This window comes from Lolium perenne, chromosome 3 (genome assembly GCF_019359855.2).
Source record: "Lolium perenne isolate Kyuss_39 chromosome 3, Kyuss_2.0, whole genome shotgun sequence".
Taxonomy (NCBI): domain Eukaryota; kingdom Viridiplantae; phylum Streptophyta; class Magnoliopsida; order Poales; family Poaceae; genus Lolium; species Lolium perenne.
Genome location: NC_067246.2, coordinates 273,223,335 through 273,240,101, shown reverse-complemented (window position 1 = coordinate 273,240,101; position 16,767 = coordinate 273,223,335). Strand labels below are relative to the sequence as shown.

At 44.1% G+C, this 16,767-nt stretch overlaps 1 protein-coding gene across 1 annotated transcript; it reads left to right on the top strand.

Annotated features, from left to right (window-relative positions):
* Positions 1-9,513: 9,513 nt before the first annotated feature.
* LOC127344518 (ubiquitin-conjugating enzyme E2 7) lies at positions 9,514-13,730 on the top strand. Its single transcript, XM_051370818.2, has 6 exons — positions 9,514-9,694; positions 9,775-9,877; positions 11,597-11,694; positions 11,776-11,876; positions 12,520-12,597; positions 13,464-13,730. The coding sequence occupies exons 1-6, from the start codon at positions 9,643-9,645 to the stop codon at positions 13,539-13,541; spliced, it is 510 nt and encodes a 169-aa protein (XP_051226778.1). The 5' UTR covers positions 9,514-9,642; the 3' UTR covers positions 13,542-13,730.
* Positions 13,731-16,767: the final 3,037 nt, after the last annotated feature.

Sequence of the window (16,767 nt, the reverse complement as noted above, 5' to 3'; positions counted from 1 at the left end):
GTTTTGGCCTCATCATCTTCTTTTAGTCTGATCTGGTTATAACTAGAGTATGCATCAAAAAAGGAAAGACGTTCACATCCTGCCGTGGAGTCGATGATTTGATCGATCCTTGGGAGGGGAAAGTGATCCTTAGGACAATGTTTATTGAGGCACGTAAAGTCGACGCACATGCGAAGGACTGTCGTGTGCTTCTTCGGCACCATCACTGGGTTAGCTACCCATGTGGCTTCTGTAGATATCTCTTTGATAAAACCAGCATCCTTGAGTCGATCTATTTCTGATAGCATAGCTTTGCGGTTTGGTTCCGAAAAACGCCGCAAGGGTTGTTTGATTGGTCTCGCGAGAGGATCCAAGTTGAGGTGGTGCTCGGCAAGTTCCCTGGGTACTCCTGGCATGTCAGCTGGACACCATGCGAAGATTTTCCAGTGCTCACGGAGGAACTTGACGAGCGCGCTTTCCTATGCGAGATCCATATTTGTTGCAATGGACGTCGTCTTTTTCGGGTCTGTCGGGTGAATCTGCACCTCCTTAGAATTTTTATCGGTATTGAAAGTTGATTCTTTATTTGGCCTTCCAACGTCTGGCAGCACGTCGTAGTCAGTCATACTTCTTGACGCCAAATACTCAGCTTGCATTCCGAAAGTTTCTGATATCCGATGAAAATCCTTATCGCACTTATCGGCTAAGGCGAAGCTTCCTTTGACTGTGATTGGTCCCTTTGGTCCAGGCAGCCTCCACAACAGGTATGTATAGTGTGGCACTGCCATAAATCTAGCATATGCTGGTCGTCCCAACAAAGCATAGTACTGCGACGGAAAATCCACGACTTCAAATTCCAGCGTCTCGATTCTATAATTCTCTCGGGTTCCAAACTGAACGTCGAGATTGATCTTCCCCAATGGATAACTTGGTTTCTCCGGTGTGATACCGTGGAATCTTGTGTCTGTTGGCTTCAAGTTCGCTAGGGATATGTTCACCTTCCTCAATGTATCTGCATACATAAGGTTTAAGCTGCTGCTGCCGTCTATGAACACTCGAGAGACATCAAATCCCGCAATAACTGCTGGTAAAATAAGTGCTGACTGCCCTGGTCGAGGAACTTGCTGCGGATGATCTGCTATGGTGAAGCCAATATCTTGCCCTGACCAATTAAGATACTCGACTGTTGGTGGAGGCATTTTTTCTGCCATAAACACCTATCGTGAGATTACTTTCTGAGCTCTATTGGATGGCCTTCCCTTCTGAATCATCGACACCGCTCCGTTGGAGTTAGGATCAACATAAGGTGGTGGTGGAGGTGCTGCCGCTATTCTGAGCTGATGTCGATTGTCTTCTGTAATCGCGGGAGGAGGTGGCAAGTGAATCTCGCTCCTGGGTTCTCGAGGATTTCTCTGTGCTGCCCGAGCGTTAGCGTGCTCTGCCCACCTTAACATTGCCTGGAAATTGCGACAATCTTTCTGCAGGTGTCCTGACTGTCTTTTTCCGTTGCTGTCGAGGAAAAAGTGCATCTGACACGGCCCATTCATCATTTCTTCGGGGGACACGAAAGGCCTCGGGAACCTAGGCCCGCTATTTTGCCTGTTGTTTCGAGAATCGTCCCTGTTATCGCCTCGCTGCTCACTGCTTCTCTGATAATCATCTCTGTTGTTTCCTCCTGTGTTTGCCCGAAAACCTGCCGAAATTTGTCCTGGAGCGTCATAGTTCGGGTACTGCCGAGGAAATCGTCGCCTCGGTTGATAATTTCGACCACGGTCCTCCTCTGGCGACCTGTGCCATTTGTTGTGGACAGCATCTTCTCCATCTGCCCATCTGTTGGCTATTTCCATTAACGCGGATACTGTCTTTGGGTTGGTCCTTCCCAAGTCCCCGACAAAATCTCCACGCCTGATTCCTGCGACAAACGCATCTATCGCTCTCTCGTCAGATATATTTTCTGCTGAGTTTTTGATGATGTTCCACCTTTGGATATATTTTCTCATTGGCTCGTCCGGCTTTTGTCGACATGCTCTCAACTCCTCCAACGATGCAGGCTTTTTGCATGTGGACCGGAAGTTCTTGACGAACACGTCCTCGAAGCTTTCCCAGCTGTCGATAGATCCTGGAGGAAGTTTCTTTATCCAAGATCGTGCGGCTCCACTCAAATGCACCTGGATGCTTTGCATAGCTGTTGCCCTAGTTCCTCCTGTGAGCTTCACCGTCTCGAGATAATCAACTAGCCAGTCCTCTGGATCCTGAAGGCCGTCGAATTTCTTGAAGTTGTCAGGTAACTTGAATCCTGAAGGGACTCGAGTTTTTCGGACTCTCCTCGTGAAGCACGGCAAGCCACACATATCCTCGTCGTTAAGTTCTGGGGATTGCCGATGTTCCCTTCTGCCTTGCCGCGCTCTGTCGACCCTTGCTTGTGCTGCCGTGTCTCTTGCTCCACTTGGTCCTTCAGGGGCTGCCGCTGTTGCTGCCGCGGGTCGTGGACTATTTTGCCTTGCCGCTCCTTCGGGAGGCGTTGATACAAACGCTGTCCCCATAGCTCCAACTCCTGCTATCGCCATATTGTATAGTGTTTCCCTTGGATCTCCTGGAGGTGGTTTAGATGCGAGGATAAAAGCATGTGTCGCCATATACCCAGCCTCTGGTGTCTTAGGGATGATGTTTCCTCTTGTATCTATCGACATAAAGGACATGTCGAGGTTTTGGACCAAGTGCTCTCTTTCTGCTTCGGGTATGTGTTGTAACCTTGATCTTGCTCTGTTCCGAGCCTCCCTGTGGCTATCACCCGAAGTTCTAGATTGTCGACTCAAATCTGCCCTTCTCCTGCTGGATGCAGAAGCTGCCTCCTTTCTTCTGTTTAACTCACTGTCTGTTTTTCCAATTCTCTTGCGGCTCGTGCGAGCCTATATTGATATGCTTGCAATTCCTGCGGCGTGGCTGTGGTGGCCATTGGTTACTGAGCCGTCCATAGCTCTCGCGGCTCTATCCCATGCCGCTTGCGGAGTTGAACTACGTGTCGCGGCCGTGGCCCGACGTACTTATTGCCCTGTGCCTCGTCGCAGATCGGAGGGATCGACGTATGGATTTCCCAGATCGTCGAAAGCCTCAGATGTTTCCTCTTGATCATTATTTGGCTCTTCAATGGCATAAATCTGATAATATTTTGTATTCAGATCTATGTTGGGTTTGGTGACACCATCGTTGAGATTGATGAGGACCTTGCCCACTGTAATAGATTTGTCGATGAAGTCGTAACTGTCGACACTGCTTGAGCCATCGCTTATATATGAGTCCGCATATGACTCAAACGACATGTCGCTGAAGATCTTGGCGAGTTTCTCTCTTGCCCTGGTGCTGACGTAGCGTGTCGACGAAGTTTCTTCTTCTCCTGATTCGGTTGACGATGTATAGCTTGAAAAATCGGAATCGACCGCCGACGATCCCGACGAAATCGGAATTTCGACACGATACGATCCTTCCTTCTCGACGCGAAAGCGAAACCTTCCGAACGTCATCTCCATAGGCTCCGCCAGATACGCATATGCATCCAAACGGGAGGGTGGGTGAGGAACAAAATCGACAGACCAAAGACGATCTGTTTACCTCGATCCATTGCGTTGCTTGCGGTTGATGATGTCGAAGATCTTGAACGTGCCATCGAGATCAGATCCTTACGCCTCTAATTCCCACAGACGACGCCAATTGACAAGGTATTAACTTGTCAATGCCTATGGATTGTAGGCTAGGGTTTAGTTAGAAGTAGAGGGTAAGTAGATCTCGAAGGTTTCAAATTTAAAAGTACTCGACGATTGTGAAAACTAGGGTTTGTAGACAATGATTCGATGCCTTCCTCGTCCCTTGACTCCCCCTTTATATAGGAGGCGGAGCCGAGGGATTTCGTGTTGTACAAGTTACAGAGTCCGGGATGGTTTCTAACTCATCCCGTAAGATTACAAATAACACTTCCTATTACAACTCTAACTTTCCTTAATAACATCTTGGGCTTCCGAATCTTCTTATTCTTCGGGTAGTGGGCCTTCAGTAAACCCCGGGTACTATCTTTGGCAGGCCCATTTGGGATGCCTATGTCATCGTGCTAAGACCCCAAAGGACCAGCGTACCAGAGCAGCAACCATCAGCAATGATGACAACTGTACATCGGAAGGGACTAACCTGAAACCACACAATCGAACATGAAAGACAACCGGATCACGGGAGATCCGCCGGACACAGAACTCCACGCGCCCTCCGCTAGCGCTAGATGCACCACCGACGCGAGGACGGGGAGGATTTTATTCTAACTTCAGAAGTAGCTGCCGGCTCACCATCTTGAAAAAGACACTGAGAACAAACTAAACGAATAACTGAAACCTTCCCGCTGACGAGAGGCCGCGGTCCGCACACCTCCAAAGGCTCAAGGCCACCGGGATCGAAGCGGACCGGCAGCATTGCCGATGAGAGGAACGGAAACTTTGATGAGTTTTAGAGCCGCCGGTTAGTAATGATGATATATCTTGGCGTTCAGGCTACTTGCACGATTCCAAAAAGCGCAGGGTATCAAACGACGGATCCATCACCCTGCTGATGAAAATGGGCGGTGTACGCCTTGGTGGTGTATGTACGACTGAATATCCACGGGCCCTAGCAACATTTGTCGTTCGTGCTACTTGCGCGATTCGAAAAAAGCGTGCTGAGAAAAATGAATGGCTGGTACTGGTAGCACAGTATTCGATTAGAAAGATTCCCGAGAGCGACGGCTGCCTTTTCACCGGGAGTTTTCTCTGCGAGTGGCCTAGTATACCAGACAAACAGCCGGCGAGATATGATGCCCCGAAATAGCAAAAGCCGGCGAGCAAAACAGAAACCGCGGTGGTCGCCTCACGCGTCGCATCGTCCACCGCCGCCTTCGCGTAGACCGATCATCGGCCGCACTATTGGTGGCGCGCAGGACAGGAAACTCGCATGGTGCTATGATACAGGTCAAGGGAGACGGATCTGCAGGAGGATCCGGCGAGTCCCTATCGCGGGGCCGCCGCCGCCCGCCGGGCGCCGGCCGGCGATGAATCGGTGAACAGCCACCCTTTCCCAATTCCCATCCACGGGAGATCTGCCGAGACTGTTTACCCTGCCGCTGAATCCAGCATCGTACGTGCTGTTTCCTGTGCGTGTCGACCGCCAGGGGGGACGCATCGCGATCGCGTATCATAGCCCCATGGCACAGTCGGCGGGCGGCGGCTCATCATCGCTTCGCGTTGGCATTGGGCGTTGGGCGGTGGGGGAGAGAGCGACGGGTCCGGCGCTCGGGAACGCGAACGCAACCGCTGCCGCTGCGCTGCTACGCTACCTTTGTCGGCCCATTTGCTCGTTATGGTCAGGGCCTCAGGGGTGTCGTCGCACTGCCGCCGTGTCGCGTAGCCGTAAAAATGGATGACGAGAGAGACGAGAGTAGCCACTAGCCAACTTGCATAGAGAATTCTCTGTCAAAAAAAAACTCGCAGAGAGAATTACTCCCTCCGTCCAAAAATATTTGTCTCAGCTTTATCTAGATGTTGATATATTTATAATTAAAATTTATCTAGATATATCTGTATCTACACAAAATTAAGACACCTATTTTTAAATTGAGGTAGTACAATATACCACCACAAATGTGGCTAGGGTTTTAAAATACTAGCACAAGGGAGGAGCACTTGTCGATCGGCGAGCACGGATGAGGAGCGACGATGTTAAAGGAAGCAGAGACATCTAGGATGGGGCGCGACTGAGGGGCCGCCTGCCTGCTGCTTCCCTTACCTCGATGGTCGAAGGCAGACGAGAGGGGGAGGGGGAGGGGTACGGGGACAACCAGGAAGAGGTGCAACTGGGCGGTGACACCCATCGCCGACAGCCACACACGCTACTTTCGTGCGAGAGGCCACCGAAGCCGCCCATCCTCTTCACAGACCAACGTACGGTTGGAACGACCGTGGTGCGGTCGTTCACCGGCATGGTTAGGCTGCGAGCGGGGAGTGTTGGAATTGATGCTCACGAAGCCGCCCATCCTCCTCCCGGACCAACGGTTGGAACGACAACGAGCACGTTGCAGAAGGACACGAGGCTCACGAAATTGGAATTTGTAGTGAACGAAGGCCTTTCTTTCTTGGCGGAATGCACATGCTACGTCAGCTTGAGAGTGGGATCCCACATGCTGTATTATGATTAATTGAGCGTTCGAGATGAATTCATGTTTTTTATTACGTGTTAATGCTAAAGTGGTGCTTTTTTAAACGGTAAACGTGAATATTTGTTTTTTTAGAAAACCAAGAGGCAATTGTGATGGTATTTAAAAAAAAAACTACAACTTGCAGCAAATATATTACTCTCTCCGTCTCAGTTTATTAGTCTTCCCCGTATTCCTAGGTCGTCAATTTGACCTATATAATTTAAATTATATAATACAAAAATTATATCATTAGAAAATAGAACATGTAAAATTTCTAATGATATAGTTTTTATAACATATAACTAATTTAACTTGATCAAATTTGCGACCTAGAGGGTATGCGCACGCCTAATAAACTGCGAGAGAGGGAGTACTCCAAGTGAGGCTTCTCTGGCTCGTGCTTTTAATTCGTCAATGGTACACTCGAGAATGACCACGCACGTTGCCTTTCCGGAAGCGTTACAACTTAGGTTACGAATCCTTTTCGTGGGCTCCTGTAAAGGATTACGACAATGCTATCGACCGTATTTGGTCGTGGCTACTTGTTGGGAAAGGGACGTGACCTGAAAAGGATTTAAAATTAATTTTTAAACGAGGTATCTCCTATGACATACATTACTTGTATTCATAAACATAACAATATATAGTTGATACACATACTATATAAGTGATATAATACAAGGAGGATGCAAACAGTTGTAATGCTGCAAACCGTCATCGTCGCAACTACTAATCACACACATCCTTGCCATTGCTAGAGAAAGAAGAGCACAAGGAGTTAGACCATACTTTGGCGCCGAAAAAACCTCTAGCCATGAGGTGTTAACGAGCCGCAATAGCCACCAGCCTGTAAGACAAGAATCTATCCTGATAATGAACATCTGCCGGGGGAGCCCTTCGAGCTTCTTCAACGTCAGATCTAGGGCTAGCTCCACCCCGCCCTACCGGGGGTGCCCCCCCCCCCCCCCCCCCCCACCGTCTTCCGCAAACACGGAGCAGGCAAGACCGGCGCACTTCACGAGCAACCCATCCCTGCCGCGCCACGATGCAACGACATATCTAAGACACCCCAACAGCTTGGACTTCACAAGCCTCTCGCCGGCATCAACAACACGTTCAGCGAGTAGGGGCATGGACTGGGAGACCATTATTCCTAAAAGCACCGTCAACATCTGCCCCACCATAACGCCGAGGGATAAACCTCGAAAGCCTAGAAAACCTAGGGATGAAACACACACACACACACACACATATATGAGAATACGACCTCTCCTTCCCTTTGTGATACCAGGAAGGCGGGGAAGGGGAGCGACAAAAAACACTGACGATAGAAATAGAAACTGCTCCAAGCGACCGGTTGTTTCTCGGGAGAGTGAGGTGTATGTCTACTACCACCAAGATCTAAAAGTATTGGTTCTTAAGAAAGAACACCACTAGCAAGCAGTAGTATTAGAATTTCTAAAAGTGCATAACTACATGTGCTAAATACTCAATATCATTATTTTGTTAATTAGTTGTGCGCAGGAGACAAAGTGCAAAAAATTACTCGTTCTGTTTAAAATAGATGCTTTAATTTTTTTATATTCAGATGAATCTATACAGTAAATTGTATCTATTATATACATCTAAGTTTTAATAAATTTAAATCATCTATTTATAAATAGAGGTACTCTCTCCATCCAAGAATATCAGTATATACTAAAAAGTTTTTGAATAGGGATTTGGTGCACATGGGCACCAGTGCTCCCTCCACTTGTAAACTTTTTTTTAAAAAAAATCTCACACTTCTATTTCTCAAATTATGATATTAAATATGTAGATAGATATGTACAGGAGGAGTCTACGCAAAAAAATCATGATAAAAATACTTTAAATTTTGAGAAATACATAATAAACAAATTTCTGACAAAAAGACATACTATTTTAATACTATTGTACTACCATTTACTGTCATAAATTTATCTTTTTTATATTTCCCAAAATACAACTTATTTTTTTACGGAACTTTTTTTGCATACGCCCATAGTGTACATATCTATCTATATATTTAACACCATAATTTTTAGAGACGCAAAAGTGTGAGGTTTTAAAATTTTTAAAAATCTGAAATTGAATGGAGCACTGGTGCCTATGTGTCAAAAACACGTTTTAAAACTTTTTAGATACATCTAAATTTAAACAAATTTACAACCCTTCTTTTATAAACAGAGCTATTAGTACTCCGTATAAAATTGTGGCTCCTTAACACAACACCCAACTCAAAGTCAATTCTTTTTTTTTTGACAATCAATACCACATATATTCATAATAACAAATAGTACATGGTAGAGATACACGAGCTGTCTCCAGCAATTACAAAATAAAATCTAAAAGATACTAGCAAATCTTCGAGGTCTTCAAACTCTTTCTTCTTCCAAGACATAATCTTGTACTTTCCTGAAGGCAGCCAAAGATAGATAACAAACCATAGATCTGTAAATACCAACGAAGGTTCTCCCATAATTTTAATTTGAGCCGCAATGCCAAGGCTGCGTGCACGCGCGCAACCATTAAAGTAGTCAATCAACATCGGCAAGAGTACCAACACCAGTATGTCAGGGAATAAAAACCGATCTGCCTTGTCGACGTTGATGGAGAGCCGAGAGTATGAATCACCATTGTCGAGGACGTAGTAATCGGGACAAAAACTGCGAGGATAATCCTTCTCGCGGCAACCATGAGAAAAGATCCAAGATCGATCTGGCGAAGCAAGATCTGAACACCCATACCTAGATAATTGTAATCTTTCAACACCACCATTGACGTCGGGAAGAAGATCTCGTCGTCGAACGAAAGGCCGAATATCACTTATTGCAGACGATACCATCTCCATTGCGGGGAAACCAACAAGAAAACAGCGACCAAAACCATAGACTAATGAAAAGACTACTTTTATTGAAAACTCCACGCATAGATCGGGTTCCCCGCTCCTCCCGACGCCGGCGAAGCCGACCGGAGGAGGGGAAACCGATCTATGGAGGAGGCCGAAGTGGAGGCGGCTAGGGTTTTTTCTTTGGAGGCGGCGGCTGAGAGGACTTTTCCGTTTCTTCGAGTCAGACCTACCGTTTAACTCAAAGTCAATTCTACTACTACTACTACCCCAAAGGAAGATACCACTCCAAGATTAACCGAAACAGAGTTGGCATCTACTCCTCCTATCAACGAACAGCCGCCGAACGCTCCCGTTTATAGCTGGCCGCCGCAGACTCCAATTCAACCACCTCTCCGCTTTCTCCTTCCCGTCCCTCTCTCTCTCTCTCCTCCGGCCCCGATTCCTTCTCCAAGCTCCTCCACTCCCAAACCACCTCTATAAATAAGCCAGGCGGCCCGCCCGCGGCGGCCATCAATCCAGCCACGGATAACGAATTACTCCTCCGCTCGCCGCGAAAACCCTAGCCGCCGCCGCCGCGGATCCCATGGCCACCGCCTCCAGCCAGGCGAGCCTCCTGCTCTCCAAGCAGCTCCGAGGTGCGGATCCGCCCGCCCCCTCTCCCGTCCGGAAACCTATCGATCGATCTGCGGGGCGCTGATTTTGTTGTTCGATGCAGATCTCGCCAAGCACCCCGTCGACGGCTTCTCCGCCGGGCTCGTCGACGACAGCAACGTCTTCGAGTGGCAGGTCACCATCATCGGCCCGCCCGAGACCTTGTAGTGAGTCCGATTCCCTCTCATCGTCTTTCGATTTCCCATCCTGTTTGTGCGTGTGTGCTTGTACCAAGCGGGTTGTGGTCTCTAATCTAGCTCTGCAAACCGTTAGTATACCTCAGGTAGCGCGATAGTTTTTTTTTGCTTGTGTGGAATTGGGGAGGATTCATGCAAAATTGGGTCGAATTGTTCAGCATCGTGTTAATAGACTAGACTACATGTATCTAGTGGCTGAGTATGCTGATTTCATCTTTCGCAAAAAAAGGGAGTATGCTGATTTCATCAGGTGGTTTGGTGCATGAGGAGATACGTTTTACTCCCCCTGATCCATAATTCCTGTCCCAATTTGGATGTATCTAGTCATATTTTGTGCATAGATACGTCCGAATCTGCCACACGAATTATGGAACGGAGGGAGGAGTAGCAATCATAGAAGTCCCAGTCAGATCGAAAAATTAAGTTTGACATAAAGCTTATTAAGCACATCAAGACGGAGCCGTGCTAAACTTTTTGATACGGGTGCTTGAAATATAATATATCTAAAGTAGCAAGCGCATATGAATGTCTCACAAGTTGAAACCATGTGTGTTTGTGTTTACTTGTGGACACACCAGTTTGTAAGTACTACTATTGATCAATGAGTTCAATGTACATATGTACTGTCGCACACATCCTTTCTGTTTGAAATGCCGTGCTCAGATTTATAGAGATGGGCTTGGATTAGAAGGGGAGCATAGCAACCACTTTTGACCATCACTAGTACTGTCTGCCAGCCTGAATAGCGGCGCAGTTTAACCGGTGTTGCGGTGCAATTTGACGTGTGTTGCGGAGGCTTTCTTCTCTTCCTCCATGTGTTGGTGATATACACTCAGTTAAAATTAATGTAGCTTGGCGAGGTGGCAGAATCAAGTACCTGATGTGGGTGGCTGTTTCTCTGTTTTCTGCTACATCCATCAAAACTACCGAGATATATATTGAGCCTTCATCATGTTATATTTTGACTTGATGCTAGTATGTAAGCGGGGGTAATAGGGTTAATTGTCACATGGGGTTGTGAAATTTACATTCATTCTATCTTTGCGACAAGTAGTGTGGTTTCCAACAAATTTTAACAAAGGATATGATATTGGAATGAGGGCTAAGGACAAGAAGTATGGGCATGTTCTACTGCGGTAATTCTGAGAAGCTGGCACCTGGCAGGAGGTTCTGCCTATGAGGTGTCAGGAGATACTCTGGACTTGATGTGTCCTTGATTCTAGAAATTTGGCATCTATAGTAATACATGTTTCGTATATATTGATCTCTTCAACAAAGCACAAACCTCGGGATGTTCTTACAATGCTGAAATTTTGGTGGTTCTGTGTTTCAAAGAGAACCAGAAAATAATCTAGGGGACTTGAATGGAATATATAACTCTTTTCTGTTAGTAGCTTCAATGTTCATTCATTAGTTTTTTCCACCGATCTTAACTGTTAGACTCGCCAATTAAGCAATGCTTTGGTTAGTCCAGTTAATAGTATATCGATAGAATTGTAAACAGTCGAGAGATCATATGGGTCTGCTGCCATTGTTTATACTACGGACAGCACTTAGTGGGCCTTTTCTCAGCGAAAAAAATAATATTGGTGCACGAGCTTTCTATTATACTTTTAAGTATTAGATCCACGCGGTCATGTAATATCATATTCTTTGATCTGCTTAGTAACACTGATTTTCATTTTGCAGTGATGGAGGTTACTTCAATGCAATAATGAGCTTCCCACAAAATTATCCGAACAGCCCTCCATCAGTTAGATTTACTTCTGAAATGTGGCATCCAAATGGTCAGATTTTCACAATTAGAACTTTATATTTCTGTATTTGTGCGATACATCATGCTGACATTGTGCTCTTTCCCCACTCAGTCTATCCGGATGGGCGCGTATGCATCTCTATTCTTCATCCACCTGGTGATGATCCCAACGGATACGAGCTTGCTAGTGAGCGTTGGACACCAGTGCATACGGTAGTGCCTCTGATGATCTACCACGCTAACAGTTTGCTTCCTTTCTGTTTTGCTCTGTGATAGTAACTCTATGGCTTTATCTGCTATATGTGCTGAACATCAACGAACAGCTTTTGAAAGGCAAAAGATGCAACTATTTCATGGCTCTATTTTGTTAGTCTCATAGAACATGGTGATGCCTCCCCATGTTGATTTTTGTATGTTTATTATGATCAACTTTTATGTCAAACTTCTTACCTGTGTAGTAGCCCTTCTCCCGATTCATCTTCTTTTAATACCAATACTAAAATCTTCTAAACTAGCTCACACTTGGTACACTGATGATGAAAAATCTTGAAAAAACTAATAGAGGAGCTTGGCTTCTTGCAGTTCATGTGCTTTTAGATCCATCATCAGATGTAGCGATGTCATCCTCATAAATTCTATCTCTGAATATTTTTCTCTTTAAATCGTGCTACCAATTTGTTTCCAATCAGGGTAATTATGAGAAAAAAATTGAACATTTTCCACTTGATTCGAGTGCTCATCTTGATCAGATTTTTGTTTCATTTTAAACCTACAGTGGAATAATGAGCATGTGCATGTCAATGTTTATATATGCTTATAGTAGTTGTTAATTTAAAACTTTGTTCTCCATTTGCAGGTTGAGAGTATAGTTCTGAGCATCATTTCGATGCTTTCTAGCCCCAATGATGAATCACCAGCAAATATTGAAGCCGCTGTAAGTTCACTATAACAAATTACCTCATAACTTTTATTCCGCTGATGTTATATTTGTGTAGATGGAAAGTCAACTTCGTTTTCATGAATTCAATTAATTTGGCTGAAGCATCTGCAGTTGATTCATATTGTAATATAACAGCACCTACAGTTTCTATTACATGCCAATGCATAAAGTGCCACTCTGACAGTCATAAATACTACTCCCTCCGTCCATAAATAGATGCCAAAGATTTGTCTAAATTCGAATGTATCTATACACTAAATTGTGACTAGATACATTCAAATTTAGACAAACTTTTGGCATCTATTTATGGACAGAGGTAGTATTTGATGTGCATGTTGAGTCACAATACAGTAAACATCCAAGAGGCCAAACAGCATGACTTGAAGTAGTACATTTGCTAGGTGACGGAGAGCACAGGTTGGGTGGTGAACTAGTCCTCCTCCTAGATAGAGCTGAGCCTAACATGTAACTAAAGTTCTATAGTTTGGACCAATCACCAGATATGGTAAGTATCCAAAAGGGACATAATTGGCTAAAACAACTATGGAGCTCACCAAAACTATTCGATAAAGATACATGCACAAAATATGAAGTGGAATAGTTCTTCGGTTTCAATGGTTTTAGGAAACCCTTGTTTGAGCATCCCTAAATACTGCTGTAGACAACTCTTTAGGTTCTCATCTTAACCTTGCAACGTTTGTAAATTCATCTACACGAACATTTGGGTTATCTTTTTGCTGAATGGAGATATTGTCACTACAGCGATGTGAATGCAAGTTCAAAAAGTTGCAGAATTTATTCTTCATGCGCTTAATGGAACTCCTTCGGCTTGAAATTCACCTGCTGCGTTTATTGTGCAGAAAGACTGGAGGGACAAGCGGGATGAGTTCAAGAAAAAGGTTAGGCGCGCCGTACGTAAATCTCAGGAAATGCTATGAAGCAATGGGAGTATCTGGGGAAGTTAGCCATGCCTTTCCAGGCGTGCAAGGTTTTGCTGTGGATCTCCAAATACCCATCCGGCGATAGCAATTTCACTTTTCCCCTGTATATTTTCCATTTAGTGTGTCACCATTGGCGGTCTCATCTTGGCTGTCTATGGAATCGCACTGGGACCGAACGTTGTTGTATTTGTGGCTTGGGCTGTCATGATTGAAAAACTTGGGAGAGCTGCCACTCACCATAACATTTATAACGGATCTGATATAAAAGGACACATGCCTGATGAGCTGATTGTTGAAGTCCAAATTGAACACGTCTATGGATGGGTGCAATATGTCGTCTCAAAACAATTCTTGTCTCAGCGTTAATCTGACCTGGTAGTGATAGGGAAATCGCCCCTCCACACATACAATTGATCTTAGTTTGGTTTGTTGTCATCACTATATTGCAGACTCGAAGGGTTAAACTTGCTCTGTTCATGTACATTTTGATTCCATGTGTTCACAAAATCATTTCAGACAAAACCAAAATTTATTGTATTGTGTAAAATAAGAAAATTTGGTGCAAGAAAATCTCTCCACGAAATTTTGTTCAAAATATACATAATCTCTCTAGTTCAAAATAATTGCCTAAAAATAATAGATGTATCTACGGCAATTATTTTAAACCGGGGTAGTACAATTTTTTGGTCAAGATATACATATACTAGTTGAATGCCCGTGCGTTGCCACGGTCCGACAAATTTAGACCTCCTACATTGATGAGAGCAGTAGCAATTACACCCTTCTTTTCATAATTCTTGTTTGAACTAAAATTATGAGAAGAATTATAAAATTGAGATTAGTGTATATGCATTATGACTGCCTTGCAACCATTATGACCTTACATCTACTTGCTCCCCGTAACTATCAACTCACATCTCTAAGATTTCTTTCCTCTCACCTCACGCTTTTTAAATGTCTTTTTTCTTGGAATATTTAAAATAATGCACGTGAAAATTCAATACTCGTTCTTGTGTAGCCTGTGTTGATGAGAAGGACATACATGGATTACCCTATGAGTCTTTCCATGCGCGTCCCTTATGAATTTAGACCTTTTGCTTGTAAATAGATATAGTGCCCTTTTTGTGAATAGTATACATATAGTGCCCATATTCTTATATATATTATACCATAATTTTTTAAACAAGGTTGGCTACAAGAAACGCAAGACACAAGAAAATTCATGTATTGAACGAACAAGCTAAGCTACTAAACTGAACCAACAAATTCCATTTCAAACATCGACATTATACACATATATGTTGAGTGATCACAAAATATAACAAATTTGTTGGACGACTGATGTATCTATTCGACCATTGTATTGAACCCTCGGGATTCCTCTGTTTCCCTTGATATAACAATAAAGCAACCAGTCAATGATCAACATATAAATGAGGGCAGTAAGAGGATTTGTTTAGCGAGAAAACTAAAAGTGGACCAGACTATAGCATGCACTGCAACAAGAAAATAAGCATGATCAAGAATTTAGTGAAAAGAATTTCCATGGACATCACATGCAATCATCTGGGAATCATGGATAGGTAATGATCTACTCCATCAGAAATTTAATGGCGAAAAATAATCTATGTGATCGGATAATTGACTCAATATCTAAATGTCATTTAAATTTTGAGACAAACAAAACAAGTTCTAAAACACTTTAATTATTATGAGTACTTGAAGGTTCAATAATAGGATTTTCTAGAGCCTCAAAGTTGTTATATGACATATTAGCTAGGTTAAGGTTTCAAGTGAGAGTTTTCCCCAAAAGAGAATATAGATGGCAACATTGCGGACAATTTGACTCACACAGAACCAAGAAGTACATTCTCAGATGTGCCATTCGATTGAAACAAGAAGAGCTTCCCAAAAGCAAATTGGTAGTTCAAATTGGGTGAACTATAATAATTAATTTTCACTCCTTTTTACATATTCTGAAAATAGTCAAGAACAAACTCCAAATAGCTAAAAGTAGAACAACTACGAGCCTTTCATTAGCCTATGAGTAAACTTGTTTTAACTGAACATAGCTGCCAATGAACAACTACGAGCTTTTCATTAGCCTTTGAGTAAACTTGGTTTAACTAAAACCGAGAATCGATACATGTTCAGATGAATATGAAAATAAATGTGTACGCTCCCCTACTCTTTTCCTCCCATTTTTCACGAGGGGAAAGGAGCTATATTAATTCAATATATTAAGGATCATCAGTATTACCAGAGTAAAAGTTGCAACTAAGCTGCCTCTCCTCTTGTTGGGTAGGCTACATATGAAACCGAATGGAAACATAAGGAAACCAAAACAAGGAGAGAGTTAAACCTGTTTCAGAAGCAATGTAACTCCTTGAAGGCATCATGTATGCAATAAACTGATACATCGAGAAGCAATGTCACTTCTGGAGGCATCATGTATGCAGCAAACTGAAAAGTACAACGGTGTAAAGAAGATGATACATATTCAGAGGGGTTGACATGATCTGTTATTTCCTTTTCCTCTTTTCTTAAAATTGTGAGCAGCGGAATCTGTCTACTTATCACAAGCAATACATTGACTGAAATGGAACAAAAGGAGCATTATTTCTTGACAGAAGATAATATTCCTCTTATCCCACCTTCACTTTTAAGTGTTTGAATTAAATACTGGTCAATATAAGAAGCCATATGTTCTAAAAGTTTGAGCAATGAATCATGTTGAAGAATATGCACCTATAACTTGCTTCTACTTCATATATCTGATGCATGTTCTTGAATAAGTGATTATTACCTGCATTAAGTTTAAGAAACAATCATGGGTACGTGAATATTAGGACAAGAACTGAAAACAGATCGTGAGCATCTTCTACATGAACACGATGCAAATCTTCAGCACTGACACTCATGCGGCCCTGCTGACATGGTTGCCCGCCCTGTAGCCGAGTGGATGGAGCTCCTCCCTGCCATGCCCATCACACCAGACACGGCCGTCGCTGAGCGCCACCTCCGTGCTTCCTTGGTCATCCCCGTCAGCCACCAGGGCCAGGCCTTGAGCTCCACCGCGTAACCTTGTCTTTGCTCGCTTTCCCCTGCCCTTGGAGGTTCGTCGTTGCGGGTGCCGCCATGGGAGCAACCGCGAGCATGGAGGCCGGCCAGCAGGCGCGTATGCTTTGCGGTCACAATGAGGAGGGGAAGCGAAGGAGATACA

Excerpts from the sequence above, each read along its gene's own strand:
- LOC127344518 (XM_051370818.2), top strand. The coding sequence starts at position 9,643 with ATGGCCACCGCCTCCAGCCAGGCGAGCCTCCTGCTCTCCAAGCAGCTC. Across the intron at positions 11,695-11,775 it reads TGAAATGTGGCATCCAAATG|TCTATCCGGATGGGCGCGTA; the intron begins GTCAGATTTTCA and ends TTCCCCACTCAG. Across the intron at positions 11,877-12,519 it reads GTTGGACACCAGTGCATACG|GTTGAGAGTATAGTTCTGAG; the intron begins GTAGTGCCTCTG and ends CTCCATTTGCAG.